We start from the raw sequence: 17,269 nt of genomic DNA, 5'->3' as shown, positions 1-17,269 counted from the left end.
GCACAGCTGCTAAACTGCCCTTTACTATAAATAAAAGAGAATAAATAAATAAAGAGCACTAAAGAAATGAGAAAGAGATTGAAAACAAAGACACAATCTCCGGCCACACCGGGGGTGGGCTTGTTGTGGCGAGTGAGCCGGGCCTCGGTTGATAGTGATGGTGGTCCATCTATTGGATTAGTGCAGGGATTTCACTGTGGTATTAATCTGTGAAGACAGCAGGCGACCCGGCTGGGCTCACTCTGAGCTGTTGTGTCTCTCAGCCTCTGGCTGTCTGTCAGCAGGCTGTCTCTGCTCCATCCCACGCTTGTGCACCGGACACTCGGCCAGCATGAACCTTTTCTGCTTTTCACTGGTAAGAGACTCTCTTTACTCATTTCTTGTAGCTGCATACTATTTACAAACTCCTGAGGGGAGCAGAAACTTGACACAGGCTATTGATCATTTCATGCTGTGCAAACCATGATGTGTACGTGAATGTGAGCACTTTTTCAGTGCTGTGATTGTAAGTCAGCTAAGGCTGTCAAAGACTCACAGCTGTACCTTTAGTGAGCATATAACTGGTTTTTGGAGGCAGCTCGTCGTAACACGATAGATAGTTGACACCAGCTCTTCTTTGAATGATCCACGTCTCACATGTCAGAATGTGAAGGTTTAATTTATGAATTAAGGTGATGTAATTCTATGTAACAGTGCTGCTGGAGGAAAAACTACAAGAGTTGATGAATGATGCCATTTGGTGTTAAGAAAACAAGCAGGAACACACACACACACACACACACACACACACACACACACACACTGCTGCAGCTGTCGTGCCACACAAATGCACGAGGGATGGATTAGATAAAACAATTGCACTGATTATTTTCCCTTTCGCTTTTAGTCGCCGTAACGTACGTGATGAGCCTGTTCTCACTTTTGCTTTGCTACAGGTGACATGTTAACAAAAATATGTTTGAAATAAATAAGGTTTACGAATTTTACGAAAACCCTCAGCGATCAATTAAGTAATGAGATTACAATTATCATGAGTAGAAACAAGTACAGGCTTTGTTTAGATCACACCGACAAACAACTGCAGCTCCAGTATGATAAAACACAGACGAGACAAGCGGCAGAGAGATATTAGTTATTTGTTGCTAGAAGGGATTCAAACATGCCAAACAAAATTTAATCCATTCAAAAATCTTCTCAGAGGAAATTCAATCCTAGCGGACATCCATCACTGACAAGCAAATGCAAAATGGCTTTAGAGCAGCACGCCCTGACCGCCGCATCAAATCCTCATCGGTCTAATTCTGAAGATTTTCCTTTATTTGACTGTTTAATAAAGATTCCTGTGCCAACACAGGGCATCGATGGATGATTTGAACCTGAAACTGGTATGTTTGAGTGTTTTATGTGAGGAGGAGGAGGGTGATCATATCAATCCATCCCCAGCATCAATGCCTCATGTGTTCCTCCTCCTCATTATCCATCAGAGAGGCTTGAATCAATAAAGATTACTTGTTTCTGCAACACGGTACGGGACATGGGGCATAAATGACATCAGTGACTACGTTTACATGCAGTCAAAATTCGGGTTATTGCTAATATTCCGGTTACTGAAACATTCAGAATATTCCGTTTACATGGTAATTAATCATTCGGGATATCCCGATCAAACCAGCGACGCACGGAGAACGTGATGACGCAATTACCGTCATTTCCGCTTCTTTTTCCTGTATCCAAATTCAAAACAAATCCTGCTTTGCGCAACTTTTCGCTCACCTTCTTTTAAATCTCACTATCCTTTGTAGACTTTCTACTGTCTACAAATTCCAAAATGTTCATATCCTTCATTACATTTATGAAGTGATTAGTCTCCTCTTCACTCCAAAAGTGTGGCGTGGTCTTGCATTTCCCCATGTTTTCCAGAACTTGGACTCAAAAGACCAGGATTCCTTGCGAACAGAGCATGCACAGAAAACAAATTCATGTTATGTTTGATCAGGATATTCCGTTTGGCGTTTACATGACCAAATATTCAGGTTTTAAAAGGAGTAACCCAGGGGTCATATTTTCGGGTTTTTAAAAACCTGAATATGAGCAAATTCTGGTTATTCAAAGGGGTTATCGGTGTTTACATGGCCGTGCAAATTTGGGTTATTGCTAATATTTGGGTTTTAAAAGGGTTTTTGACTATCGTATTGTGAGTTTACTGAGGACTTCTTGAGAAAGTTTACGACATGAGCCTGTTTTGGCCTCAGTGCCACCGCGTTACTGGCATACGTGAGTCCAACATGAATGATATTTAAAGTGAATCCTGCTTCCTGTGTGTGTTTCCCTACGTCCACCCGGCACCAGGAGGGGTCCATGGACAGCCTGTACGAGGCAGTGCAGAGCTCCGGCGACGGCCCCCCGCCGCCCATCCCCAGCCGCTCCAGCAGCCGCTCCCACAGCCGCTCCTGCAGCCCGGCCGTGCTGCTGGACGACAACGCCAGGCGAGGGCCTGGAAGATGTGTATCCATGGTGAGCGAGGCTCCGCTGCATCAGGAAAATATCTCCGCGTGTCAAAAGGTCACCTGACGGTGACTGAACGGTGGATCCGTGTGAACCCCCGTGGCCTATCTGAGGGGCTGGCGTGTGGAAACTCCAGGCAACCAGATTGTTCCTGCAAAATAAAGCTGATTAGGAAATGATGGACAGATCTACATGACAGCTGCTCATTAGGCCAAACTTTTTTTTTGTTAAATATTTAATACAAGCTTGTTTCGTTAATTAAATGTGCTGATGTCTGAACTATGAACCCTGCATGAGTCTGCGCATTACAAGACTATTTATTTAACAAAACCATGCAGGAACTGCATAAAGCTGCTTGTCTTGTCCAGACTGTTAAATGTGTAATGGCTCTGCTTTCCTTCAGGAGATGCCACAGACACATGGGACCATCTCCAATAAAAAGAAAAGAAGGTGAGCTCTGCAGAAAATGACAGGCTTTACAAGTATGCTGATACTGCACCGTGTCAAGTAAACCAGTTTAATCTGTTTCATAACATTCATTTCATTCCACTGGACAAAGAAAGTGACATTTTATTATGGCTGGGGGGCTTTTCTTCCGTCCTCTTGTTGGCTGGCCGTGCAAAAAGCTGCGCTGCAAGCGAAAGGGCCATCTCATGGAGTAATGATGATGCGGCTTTGAAAGGTTCTCTGTTATTTTCACTGGGGGGTTAATTCTGCAAATCCTTCCTGCCACCACACGGACAGGCACAGCAGGGATCCTCTCTTCATCTCCATCTCCAGCTCATTTCCTCTGTTTCAGACATTGTCCCACTTTAAGAAGAGGGATTGACGGCACAGTTGGAACTATTTTTTTTTCAAGTTTAACATAATCTGAAGATGTTATTCTTGGGGATTTTTTTTCTAAAAAGTAAGGCTCTGTATACTGTTAGGCCTGCACGAGGCAGATTATCAGGCTTTGGGCTAGTTGAACTAAGAGGATTCAAGGTCCCAGTTGCCTCAATACCTTTACCCCTCCTGCCTTATTTTAGAAGACACAAAACTATGTATATGTATATATGGTACTACATGTGCACTACATGTTGCTACTTTCTTAATGAAATTTTAAGCCTGCTATTGTAAAAAAAAATGCCAGTGTGTAAAATCGTGTCTTTTTTTTTTTCAGAACACATTTATCCAAATCTGCATCAGATAATGAAATACTAGGTGAGTACTTGCAATTTCATTTCCTTTTCACTTTCATGACTGGACTGATTAATGGACATTTCTCATCAAAGTAATGTGATAATAAGCGTTCATCTGTGTTCACGTGTAACTTAATATAGTGTCCAAGGCACCGAGTGCAGCCGTGAAATGAAAAAACGATTTGAAACTCCTCGCAAAATAATTTGATTTGGATTAAAACTCCTCTCCTGGGAGCCTAGTGACCTCGGCTGCAAGCCTGCTGCCGAGGCGGCCAAGCTGGAGGGGCTCTGTTCACCCTGACATTTCACCTCAAATACGTTGTGTTTGTCCACCCCAGATAACCCCGGCTGTAATGCTGCGGCGTGGCAGCCTGCCAAGAGCCAAGAAGATTTAGTCCACACCACCAACAATCACAATGAAGGTAAAAAAGAGGAGAAATAGGTTAAGCTCATCTAGTGTATGCCGGCTTTCGTATGGACCGGGCATGACGTGGGTTTGTGTTTAAAACCCTCAATAAAATCTTAGGTTATTTAAAAAAAAAACAGACTAGAGACCTTTTGCAGGAGTGGGTTGTCAGGGATGCTCTGCAATATAACAGATCGGTGAAAAATAGAATAAAAAATGCAAATCTGCACTTAATTAATTTTGAATCTTTGTTTAAGAGGCACAAACACAATGGAAATCATTTTTTTGTGTCTTCACTATTGATCTGCTTGACTGTTGATCGCTAAACTGTCGATGAGTTATAGATGTTTAGGTATAGAAGTTGCATGCAAAAAAAAGTGCCAAACTGGGTCAGAAATTCGTTGACAAATGTGAAACGTGAAATCTGCAGTGAAAAGACGTCTGCAGAAAGTGGTCAAAGCTGGAAAATTACTGCTGGACACACGTGAGCGTTGAGCCTTCAGGTCACATGTAGAAACATCACGTAAAAATGTAGACACAAGGGCTCCAAGGTAGCTTGGAAAACCACTGGAACTGTATTATATAAGTAAGAGGACATATACAACGTGATCTGATCATCATCTGAGTCACGATAATAGACATAAATATTGTAAATAAAACTGAATCCTAGTCTGATAACACAAAGATGCAGTGGACTGATCTCAGAAGAGCTGTTTACACCAGATATCCTGCAAACATGTCTGAATGTTCTGTAAAGAGGACGAGTCAGTAACTTCTCCTGATCATTGAGCCAGAAAGCACTTGCTTGACGTTCTTGCTGCCAAAGAAAGGTTCGACCACCTATTACTTATTACTTCTTCATCCATTCACAGCTGTGTGTTATTGAATAGATCCCAGATTTAGTTTTTGTTGCATCGTAGAAAGCATAACACCTTCTCTGAAAGCAGGATTTGCAGTTTTGCAGGTCTGTTTGTATTTGATGGCTTTCTTTTGTGTCAGAAATCTAGCAAAGTAAAAACGTTTTGTCCTCGCAGAGGTTCGTAAAAGTAAGAACAGAGCAGAAATCAAAGGAGGGAAAGGAGCGCAGCACTCAGGACCAAAGAAGAAGGAGAAACACCAGCCTCACCAGGTGAGAAGGAAAGTGTCATCACAGCACATCTACATCTCCACCCCCACCTCCACCTCCACCTCCATAAGATCTTATTTCAAATGACTTTTAATGACTTTTACACTTGTATTTTAATGGTATCACAGAAATATCACGTCGAGTGCAGCTTTGTTAGATTTGCTTTTTGAATCTAACCCTAAATAAGGGAACTACCGTATTTTCCGCATTATAAGGCGCACCTTCAATGAATGACGTATTTTAAAACTTTTTCCATATATAAGGCGCACCGCATTATAAGGCGCACTAAATATATGGTAAAATACCGTACTATAGTGGCTGGGGTTGAGTTACGTATCTACCTGATGGAGCTGCGCTACAGGAAATGCTACAAAATCCTACAGCAAATGCAAAAAAAAAACAAGAAGAAAAGTACTGTATTTCAAACTTTATTAACAAAATAAAAACCAGCTTTGCTCCGTCTCGTCAAAGTCACCATAATGCGAGTCAGTGTCGCTGCTGTTGTCTTGAACGTCTGTGACGATTCCTGACGTTTTTAGCGCCATTACTTCGGCGACACCAACTACATTACCCACAATCCCCCTGACTACAGTAACAGAAATTACAGTAATGATGATATATAAGGCGCACTGCATTATAAGGGGCACTGCCGGTTTTTGAGAAAATTAAAGGCTTTTAGGTGCACCTTATAGTGCGGAAAATACGGTATATTGAAGTAGCTGAAACTTTATTGGTGATGATCTTTTCATCGTTTTTGCAACATCCACCCAGACCCAGTGAGCCTTAATTGCCCATTTCCTTTAACATGAATGGTGATGGGTTTTAATGTAATGCTGATGGCCCGATGCCCGGCCACATGTGTGTGTGTGTTTGGGGTGATGGGAGTTTAAAGAGGCTTCATGCCAGGCCTCCCAGTTCCCAGTCTGATTAGTGCCCATCATAGTGAGAAGCAAACAAAGCCGATTCTGCCAGTACTGGATCAGCAGCAGTGTCCAGTGTCTCGCTGTGAGGCCCAGTAAGTGTAATGAAGGCGGCTCTGAGTGGCTGCTGACCGCCAACAGCGGTCACTTGAGCTGAGTTGCTTAAACCTGCAGGGCAACGTTTGAACCGAACAGGCTACATAACAACATCAATATCAGGTTACATGCACCTGTCAGCAGATTTAATCTTGTTAACATGTTAACGTCTCTGTATAAATGTATTAAATGTGATGCTAATGGAATTTATGACATCAAACTGACACGGCGGGCAAATAAAAATATTACCTTGACAGTGGTGTGAGACAGACATTGAAGCATCAGTTTAGGTCAAGTGAAGTTATCTGGGACACTTTATGCTGAATTTCCCCCCCAGTTCAGTTCAGTTCAGTCTTTTCCATTAGCCTATATTTAACATCTAAGGCTAGTTAACTAAAAAATTGAACAAAAACATATATCAAGGGGAAGACTGAATAGAACCTCTGGATATTTTTTACTTGTTTCTGACTACCTGTATTTAAGTCTGTAGATAAATTAAGACATTAACTTTCCTGTTTCATGGCAGGAAGTTGAGTTGTGTTTTCTGACAAAGGAGGAGCTTGAGCAACGTGCAAAAGCGTGTTTGTTTGCGTTTCAGAGCACTCATACCAATGGAGAGTCTAAAACTGCTGTCAAAAGAAACCAAAAGACGGGAAAGAAACCACCTGGAAGGAGCGGGAAAGAAGGATCCAAGAAAGTTCCCAACTCCCGAAGTGAGAAAAAGCATCCACAACAACTCTGTCTCTCCTCTAGAGCCGCCCTTTGACATTTCTTGCTTCATGACTCAGTTTCTATGTCATGGGTCAGGCTCTGAGCTGTGCGTACGCTCGGAGAGCAGATGCACACAGCAGACGTCTGGCTGGAGTTTGTGGCTCCTCATGTATTGCGACATTTTCACTGTTTGTGTCGCACATCACATAAGCACAGGAGGCCATTTTAAAGCAAAGCAGCATCCGTTCAAAGTAAGCTCATCATGAAAGCCAGAGAAGGACGACGTAAACTGACTGATCCTGTTTAACGTTTGCCACATTTCCTCTTTGACTACGTTTACATGCAGTCAAAATTCGGGTTATTGCTAATATTCCGGTAACTGAAACATTCGGAATATTCCGTTTACATTTAATTAATCATTCGGGATATCCCGATCAAACCAGCGACGCGCGGAGAACGTCATGACGCAATTCCCGTTATTTCCGCTTCCTCTTCCTGTATCCAAATTCAAAACAAATGCTGCTTCGCGCAACTTTTCGCTCACCTTCTTGTAAATCTCGCTATCCCCGTACTTTATACCGTCTACAAATGCCAAAATGTTCATATCCTTCATTACATTTATGAAGTGATTAGTCTCCTCCTCACTCCAAAAGTGTGGCGTGGTCTTGCGTTTCTCCGTGTTTATAAGAACTTCCTGGACCCAAAAGACCAGGATTCCTTGTGAACAGAGCATGCGCAGAAAACAAATTCATGTTTCGTTTGATCGGGATATCCCGTTTGGCGTTTACATGACCCAATATTCAGGTTTTAAAAGCAGTAACCCAGGGGTCATATTCAGGTTTTTAAAAACCGGAATATGAGCAAATTCGGGTTATTCAAAGGGGTTATTGGGGTTTACATGGCCGTGCAAATTCGGGTTATTGACAATATTCAGGTTTTAAAAGTGTTATTGACTGCATGTAAACGCAGTCTTTGACTCTTTCCGATGCTGCGTTCAGGTGTTGTCTTGTTTTGCAGTGTTTTTTCATCAAAGTTGAACCACACACTCAATAAACTCCTCTGCTGCAGCATCAGGTTTTAATCACATTCCTCCTTGGTCTCCTCTCTTTCAGTAGGTTCTCCACCGGGCCCAATGAGCCCGTCCCCGGGGGCCCAGTATCTGGATCTGCCATACGCGTCCAGATCAGACAGGATGTTGCACCTCGGCAAATCCTCCACCCTCCCAGCTCAGGAGAACACGACACCGGGCCGCTGCGCTGACGTGGTCATCCTACCCGGCGGAGCGACACCCACCCACCACCAGCGCTGGAGCAACCCGGGGGACAACAACCCGGCGTGGGGCACCGTCCAGCACACCTGCCGCCGGCCGCTGACGGAGTACCGCATGTATTCCCCCGAGTTGACCTCGCCACCTGAGAAGGAGTCTGCAGGAAGGCAGCAGCCGGCGGCGATCCAAGGCGACAGCCTGAAACGGGATCGTAAACCCCAGATCCCCCCGAAAGTGCCACGATCCATCACAGAGGTGGATCTGTCCGAGCCAAATGTAAGTCTGTGCTTTGACGATTCGTCTATAAACACTGACAGTTTTTCATGGTACAGGACACAGATTATCTTAAGCATCTTGCAGTTTGCTTCGGTTGAGGATTTCGGCACGCTCATTTGCTTTTGTGTCTTCAAGTAATCCCACGCTGACCTGAGCGTGTGAGGTCAGGGCATTATGGTGGCTATATGACCTGCTGCAGGACTACCTGCTGCAGGACTCCCTGCTGCAGGACTCCATGCTGCAGGACTCTCTGCAGCAGGACTACCTGCTGCAGGACTCCCTGCTGCAGGAAGCCCTGCTGCAGGACTCCCTGCTGCAGGACTCCCTGCTGCAGGACTCCCTGCTGCAGGACTCCCTGCTGCAGGACTCCCTGCTGCAGGACTCCCTGCTGCAGGACTCCCTGCTGCAGGACTAGCTGCTGCAGGACTAGCTGCTGCAGGACTAGCTGCTGGTCTCGCTGCTAAAGATCAGTCCAGATATTTCTGGCTTCACGCTTCAGTTTCATTATCACACCTAAATCAGGAACCGGGCCATGGTTTCAGTGCACCGCGTATAAAGGTCTAAATGATATTTTGCACTCTACTGGATATTCACAGGAGACGCTGACCTCGGAGGGCATTGTCTTTGCAAGTGCTTGACATCTATCAAAACATGACCCTGGCTGAGACCCAGTGAGCACGTGCAGCACATGGCGTCTGGCTCACAAGGCAGTCGTGAAAGCTTAAGGACGCAGGGAGAAAAGAGTTGGAAATGAAAAGAATGATCCTATGAAGAAATTACAAAATCCCCATGAAGCAATAGCGTCACGAGTTCTTCGAAATTAATCATTCAACAAGTCATAAAGTGCAGAAAAACCGTGACGGCCCTTTTTAATGTTGCGGTATCTTCTGGTGGCGGCACGAGCCAAAGCTTGGTCTGCTCACTTCTCTTTTGGGAATGTTTAAGGCCCTTCCTCGTAGTCACCAGATTTTCAATTTACACAAACGAGTTTCTCTAAAGCAACATCTGCACTGCAAATACGTTGTTTAGAAAAATTATCTTTTTTCTTTTTTAATTTTTCTAGCTTTGTTTGAAAACTGCAAACTTTCCCTCAATCTATTTCATAAAGAGAAGAAAGTGACTTTGTTAAATATTGTAAATCTCCCACTTGACTCACTCATTGAGATGAACAACGGGCTCTGCGGGAGCCGGGGAGCCGGGGAGCCTGGAGCCTCCGAAGTCATAGATTAGAAACCTTAATCTGGATTGACAGGAGTTTATGGCTGATTGGAGGCAGCAGGATTAGACAGCGGTTGTGTCTGTTGAATTTCCTTTAGTGCAAGTGACCAAATGAAACCAGCTGCAGTGTAACACACGGCAGCAAATCCCTACATGGCAGCGTCGCGGCGATTACTGGCGGCAGCGTAGGATCCTGTACAGAACAGATGACGTCTACGTTCACTGGAGCAACCAGTGAATTCAGGTTTTTTTTGGGGGGGTGGGGGGTTGTTGCCATTGTCTCCTTATTATTTGCTCAGGGGTCAAGTTCTGGCTCTCTGAAGACCACCTCATGACAACTTGTAATATAATAGACGCCGTATGAGGAGAATTGAATTGAACTGAATTGATTTTGAACTTCTGTCAACAAGCGCGCTGACAAATCACTTGAATATTGAGATCAGAGATCAACCGGAAAATGTTTCGACACACCAAAGTTGCCACTTTAGCTGTTCCTGTGTCATACGTCAGCACTTCCTCAGAAGTATGCACCCCACATGAAGAAACGGATAATTACTCCAGCATCATTTACCACAAGGAACTTCCCCTTCTGTCTATGAAGGGGAATTTTAAAGGGGGGGGGGGGGGGGGTAAAAAAAACCTAAAAACTGTACTTGTTATATCTGTTTTTTACTGCCTCTTTTATGATTCCTGAAAAGAATCAGCTTGTGCCGTTGTGTTTAAAGGCACGTAGAGTAATTACATTACTGGCTGCGGTTATGTGATGGAGTTATTCTCAGCAGCATTTCATCTGGGCTCAGGAGGATCAGGCAAAACCACCCCGGTACCAGATGTGATGTAAGCCCATCCTCATCAGCTGCTATCAAACAACAACAAACTCTTCAAGTGAAAACTAAACACGGTTATTACTGGAAGCAGCTGTCGGTGTGTCTCGATGAGGAGGCCACAAAATGCACACTCAAGCATTTGTACTTTTCCCCTTTTGAAACAAAACTGCAATGAGCGACACAAAGTCAGATTGCCTCACATCCTGTGCTCGGTGAGGAAGTGGCTGAGCCAGCCCATCACACAGTCTCGTTATTACCACTTCGTTGTCGGAAGAGTGGCGATAAGACAGGACTGGGACCGAAAACTTAACTAGGACTGGGACTGAAAACTTAAAACTTAAAACTGCACAAAATGTTACAAAGGGCAGCATCCAACGTGTCAGACAAAAAGAGCTCCAAGCCGAAGGTAGGCAACGACAAAACTACACTTTGTTGAGGCTGAGGTGTGCACATTTAACTTTGACTTATAAATAAATGTTGTTAGATATGACAAGTTGGTAAAAAACAAGGGACATGACTGATGTTTCTTAAATGAACGCAACAATTTTGAAATGAAATTCAATAAAAAGCTTATTTTTTGGTTGAAATGTACTGAACATTTTTATTTTCTATTAAAAAAATAATCTATATCTATTAACCAGTGTGAGAAAGATATACTAACAGTACAAGTACACACATAGACGGCCCCCATGGGTGCAGAAACGGAGCTGCTGAATCAGAGTCATCTGCAGGGTTTGTCTCCGACAGCGCAGCTCACATTTAACTAGGTTTTCCAGGGATTATTTTTATATATAATTATTTTGGTGCTTTGTGAGGGGATGATGTGGGTTTGGGAGAGATTATGATGACTTTCATTTTTATGAAAAATTGGACAGCCAGAGTGAAGCGGCCGTGTGCACGAGTCACCAGCGCTGACGGTATACTTTATTTATGGATTATCAGTTGGTTGAATGTGGTTGTTCACCTGGATAAGAAGCTTTCTGTGTGTTTCTTCCTGCTGCCACTGACGCGCTACCACGTACAGGATCTATGACTATTGTTACATGATCTTATTTTGAAACAAATGAATTTGCTGCATCATTGACGCCTCAGCTCCCTTAAGCAAGGTTTTCTGTGGAAGTCAAAACCTTAGTGGTATGACATTCCTCAACAGATGGTTGAAGTGATGACATTCTACGTGTTAAAGATGATTCATTAAGATGAGGAATCATTCATGGTTGCATCCTTTGTCTTTTTCAGCGCTCCACCAGCTTTGGCAGGTTCGATGGTCTGAGAAATCACTCATCAAACACAAAACCGGAGGAAAATGGAACATCCATGGTTTGTACATATGTTTGTTTTTCATTTTTATGTCAGTAATTGCAAGTATGTATGGTAGATGGTAAAATACTGAATATCTAAACATAAATCTTTGCTAAAAAACTAAACAAGATCCAACCAAAATTGCACAGGACTGATTGATTTGACTTATTTGTCTCTTCTCAGCTCAGGGAAGAATGTGAAAGCCCAGACCCAAACAAATCAGCTGGCCTGGGGAAGAAGATGAAAGAGATTTCACTGACCATGCGCAGAAAAATGGGCAAAAAACATGCCAAGTCTTTCTCAGAGGAGGCGGTGAGTCTCTTTCACACAGCTTTCTGTAAACCAAGACGAGGCTTTCACTCACGCATGCAGATTAGTTGCAAGGTAAAAGGCCCGCAGATGTCTGGTTCTCTAATCTATAACATCTGGACCGATAACCTGAAAGCCTACTTATATTTGCCACATGCATAAACATCTATTCTAATCTGCTGTGCTGTTTTTCTCAAAAGTCTTATCACTTTCATCGTATGCAAACCCACATCCTCATTTATTACGCAGTTGTTGGCAATATTTAAATGTACTGTGACCTACACAGGAAGAAAAGTGTTTTTGCAGTCGTGTGTTTTACTGTAACACAGACAGACAAATTAGATGAACCTTTATTCAAGCTCTTACACTTTCACAACCTCAAGATCTGGCATTCTCTATTTTAGTCAACTTTTTAGTGTTTTACTTTCAGTAGGACTTCTACTTCTACCTTTGGAGCAGAAACTGGACTCCACTCCCCTTTCTGTAAATGAACATTGTTCTTCTTCTTTTTTAATTGTTATTTCTGCAGGGAGATGACACAGACAAAGACCCAGAGACAGAAAATGGTCCATCAGCTGAGAAGAGCTCAACCATCTCCTTGGAGAGTCTCTACAGCGGCCAGAGCGCCTCCAGTGAGTCTCTGCACGATAAGCAACAGCAGAAAAGCCTATAGTCCCGTTAGCCAGAGCTGCATGAACAGTGTGTGTGCTGCGTTTCTGGGTTCAGGCGGTGTGACCAGTGAGTCCAACGGCTCGGGTCAGAGAGACAGCCTGAGGCTGGAGGAGGACGGGTCCTACCAGGGACCGTTCTGCAGCCGGGCTCGGGTTCACACTGACTTTGTTCCCAGTCCGTACGACACAGACTCCCTCAAGCTGAAGGTAACACGCCGTGTTTTTCTAGTAGCGCTCGTTTGGTTTGTGATTGAGTAACAAAAATAGGCTCAGCCACCGAACGAGGGAACATTCAATCATTTCAGTGGAAGAATCCGTGTCATAATGACCAAAATCAATCACTCTAGTTGAGCTGTGGACAGTTGCATAATAATTAAATGACTTTTTTCTTTTTTTTTTCTCTCTAGGTTGGTGACATTATCCAGATTATCAGTAAACCTCCGATGGGTATCTGGACAGGGATGTTAAACAACAAAGTGGGCAACTTCAAGTTCATCTATGTGGATATTGTGGAAGAGGAAGAGGAAGAGGAGGAAGCTCCAAAGATCAGACCACAGAAGCTGTGCAAGAGACCCAGACCCAAAACATTGCTGGAGTTACTGGAGCGGTTGAATCTGGAGGTGAGGACGGGATCAGTGGCAGATCACAGGAAAAGAGGAACAAGTGTGGCTGTAAATCTCATGAAGAGTCTAAGGAGGTTTTGGAGTTACATCATGTGGCCTTCAGATGTTTAAATTCAATCTCAAAGATTAAAAGACTGGATAAGGCTGTTCCCGTGTGTGATTGAATCTATGCCCTTGATCCATGCAGAGATAAAACATAGACGTGAATGTGCTTTTTCAGGAGTATGCATCTGCCCTGCTGCTGAACGGCTACCAGACGGTGGAGGACCTGCTGCACCTGCAGGAGAAACACCTCATAGAGCTGAACGTCAAGGACCCCGAGCACCGGCTCAGGCTCCTCGCTGCTGCAGAGTGCCGATACACTGAAGGTCAGGAGCAGCTCAAACAATCACTGCTACTTACGGGAGACTTTCTTTGACAAATAACACAATATCCAGAAGTCTTCATCAGAAAATCTGGGACATGTGTTGGTCAAAATAACAAAGCACACAAAACAAAAACACATTTTTTTCCATCTCTGTTGGTAGCAGTGGGTTTAATTGGGTGGCGTCAGCACTTTAACTCCACCGCTCTATTGCCCAGCAAATACAGTAAAATACAGCAAAATGTGACAGTAAATGAGGATAAAGATGGGAAAACTAGATATTTTTAGCCTGGTGAGGGCCTGTGATGTCACAGAACTCTACTAATTTGAATGACATGTTTTCAGACTTAGGTGACCACAAACGAAATGACAAGGCTGTTTTATCTAAAACGTTTGAGTGGATTAACATCAAAACATCTGCTTGATGCCCCTTTTGATGTTAACTATCAACAGTGTGACTGGAATTAGTAGTAATGAAATACAAGCATGGTTAAAACTGTCTTCAGAGAACTTTTCTCTCGATGACGATAAACCAAAGTCCTCTTGCTGTTTAGCTGTTTTCATAGTAATGACACCTATTTATCCCAGTGGAGACAAAAAACACACAAAATATTTGTTTTTATCAATTTTTAAAATGAACATGACAACATGACAGAACTAATAGCATCATGACCCGACCAGCGGTTTGTGGGTTTGTGTTTTTTTACTGAAACGTCAGTTCAGCATGCAGGCTGCAGCCTTCGTCTTCTTTAGAAACCAGATGTTACAAGAGCGAGGAGCGGATTCATCAGAGAAACGCAGAAACCACACGCTTACTGGGTAGCAGCTTCTACATACAAAAGAAACTGCACCCTAAGTTGGAGCCACATTCATTGTCGATGTAAAAGGAACCTAATTTTTAAATGTTAAAGTCAATCTGTGTAACAATATCACTCCTGACCACATGGAGACAAATAAATCTGCTGCCGTGTCGACAAAAAATATTGTACTAATGAGTGGGGATGGTCCGGTACTTCTTGCAATATCACTCTGTGCCACTAAAGGTGCACTTCGTTGGCAGGAACTGACTCATAAACCTTCATGTGATGTGTTTCACCCGTGTGGTCAGAAGGAGAATTTTTCAAAAATATGTTTTGTAGGATCATAAACCTAAACGAGAGGAAGATTGATTTCATGCAGACTTCTGTACAAACATCTAAAATGTCTGGCAGCATGTGGAGCTATGTACTTTCATCACAATTACATTTGTTAGAATAAAAACTTGTTAGCCAATCAGAAATGAGCATTTAAGAAAACTGAAAAAACAATGGCTTACACCTGTTATATTAATCAACAGCATCTTTTATAATCATGTTGATTAAAATCTAAAAGGACTTTTTGCCATTTTATTTCTCCAGGAGAGTAATGCGCTTTGCTTTTAAACGTGCAGAAAAGCAGGTAAACGCCGAGAGCTTTCTGCCACGTTGCATCCTGTGCGAGACTTATCAGTGTTTCCTGTAACTCAGACGGAAAGTGTTTAATGGGCCAGAAGGTGTTCCTGTAATCTGCCGTCTTGGACCTGAAAGCTGATTATCACACAGGCCTGAATGAAAATGAAACTACCCTTTAGTGTGAAAGGCAGACAACACTCGCCGGTGGCTTTTACCATGACGTCCGAGTGGTTGTTGAGCATTATGCAGGCAAATGCTTGCATGACAAATGAAAGGTCATTGGTATTTGTCTGTTTGGGTGACTGTGCAGCGCAACAGATGGCGATGGCTGCGGCTCATGCTGCCAAGCTTGCTGACACGCTTGAGACAGAGTAACTTAATCAAGCTGCACTCAATTAGGTTAGTCAGGAGGATTAGTAGCTTCTGACAAATGACACTAAAGGCATTGTTAGTGCCTTCAGTGATAATCTAAAGAGGGACACGTGTTATTTCCTGTGCTTCTCATAGGTCATGTCTGCACAATATTATTTTGTTTTTGGTTCATTTGCACACTCAGTCAGCTACCAGCGCATTGTTGCAATAATAACATCCATCATTTATTTATTTATTAACATATTTATATATATATCTGCCTTATTCTGTTTAGGGTTGTGAGATGTCTATCCCAGCCCTCAGGCGAGACCCTGGACAGATCACCAGTCCACCACAGGGCCACATACAAACAGACTGGAACATTTACATTGAACATTGAAGGCTGATGCATTGCTATATCAAGAAAAAATTAATAAAAAAATCAAATCATATGCCAAAAAGCTTCAGCTTAAATCTTGGAAACATTGGTTCGTGCCTTCTGAGTTTGATTTTCACTTCACAAATGTTGTGCTTGTAATACTTTGACGCTTATTTACTTCTATTTGGTTTGTGGCTGCAGGTGATGACACCAAGGACGTGCAGGACCACAATTCCTCCCCCAGTCTACAGGAAGAAGACAGCGATTGCCCCAGAGACTCGGGTTGCTTCATCCCCTCTGAGTGTTCAGACAGCAAGGAGGATCCAGAGCAGGTCACGGATGTGGTGGATTCATAAAGCTCTCATTTGTCAAAACCATAGCTTGACATTTGCAATCCAGAGTTGCACATTTTTCAATGAGTTTGGTGAAAATGGTATAAAAAGTGATCCTTTCAGCTTTTCATGTCATGCTTGTGTACTATCTGTCACCCACAAACCTGCCTAATGAACGAGCTTGTTAAAATGTGAGACTTAAAGGAACATCAGAAAAACATTTTTTTAAGTGTAATTTTATCCTTTTGTTTCTTTAACAGTGTAAAGTTGTCTGTTTTTTTCATTTCAGAGGGTGTTTTTATTTGAAATTGCTGAAGAAGTGACATATTTTGATTCAGTGTCAGTTGTATTTATTGCATTCATATTCATGTTTTTTCAGAGTGAAAGCCTTTAAAGTATTTAACATAGCAGCATCAGCTTTATATTTCTTATCGCATAAAGTCTCATTTTCTTTCCTAAGAATGAGATTATACAGAATTGTTACTGTCTGGATTGTCCCCTGTATTGTATACTGTAAAAATAAATGACTTTATTATTTTTTAAATGTGTATTTCAGTGAGTGTGTGAATGTGAGAATATGACTGTATGTTATTGTGAAGTCAGTAATCATCTGTTTTCACAACCTTTTGTAAATAAACTTCATAAAATACAATCAGATAGTTATTTGCTCATGTCTTTGTGACTTAACACAACAATACTGATAGATGAAATGGTAATAATAATGCATAACTTAACATCTATGTATTTAATGTAATAGATACATTTTTTTACAGAGGCATTTAATTGGATGGCAAAAGTCATTGCTGAATTCATCAGTTAACTAAAATTCTGATTTTCCATTTCCTTTTAAAAAAAAAACCCCAAACAAATAAAAAAGCCTCAAGATGTACAATTTGTTAACACTGGTAACTGAACCTAGAGTTACATAACTGTGTTACTGCTGATAAGTATCTATTTTAGGCCGAAGCAAAAACA

General features: G+C 42.6%; 1 protein-coding gene across 1 annotated transcript; it reads left to right on the top strand.

Moving 5' to 3' along the window:
- Positions 1–223: 223 nt before the first annotated feature.
- Positions 224–16,946, top strand: samsn1a (SAM domain, SH3 domain and nuclear localisation signals 1a). Its single transcript, XM_061720501.1, has 16 exons — positions 224–355; positions 2,350–2,514; positions 2,909–2,955; positions 3,668–3,708; positions 4,025–4,108; positions 5,127–5,233; positions 6,191–6,281; positions 6,735–6,947; positions 8,058–8,488; positions 11,773–11,853; positions 12,019–12,147; positions 12,674–12,776; positions 12,871–13,022; positions 13,223–13,435; positions 13,659–13,806; positions 16,164–16,946. Exons 1-16 carry the CDS (start codon positions 332–334, stop codon positions 16,316–16,318), a joined length of 2,184 nt encoding a protein of 727 aa, XP_061576485.1. The 5' UTR covers positions 224–331; the 3' UTR covers positions 16,319–16,946.
- The last annotated feature ends 323 nt before the right edge of the window (positions 16,947–17,269 follow it).

This window comes from Cololabis saira, chromosome 4, assembly GCF_033807715.1.
Source record: "Cololabis saira isolate AMF1-May2022 chromosome 4, fColSai1.1, whole genome shotgun sequence".
In the NCBI taxonomy this organism is placed as follows: domain Eukaryota; kingdom Metazoa; phylum Chordata; class Actinopteri; order Beloniformes; family Belonidae; genus Cololabis; species Cololabis saira.
Note: the sequence above shows the minus strand (reverse complement) of the source record. Positions and strands in the feature narration are given on the sequence as shown.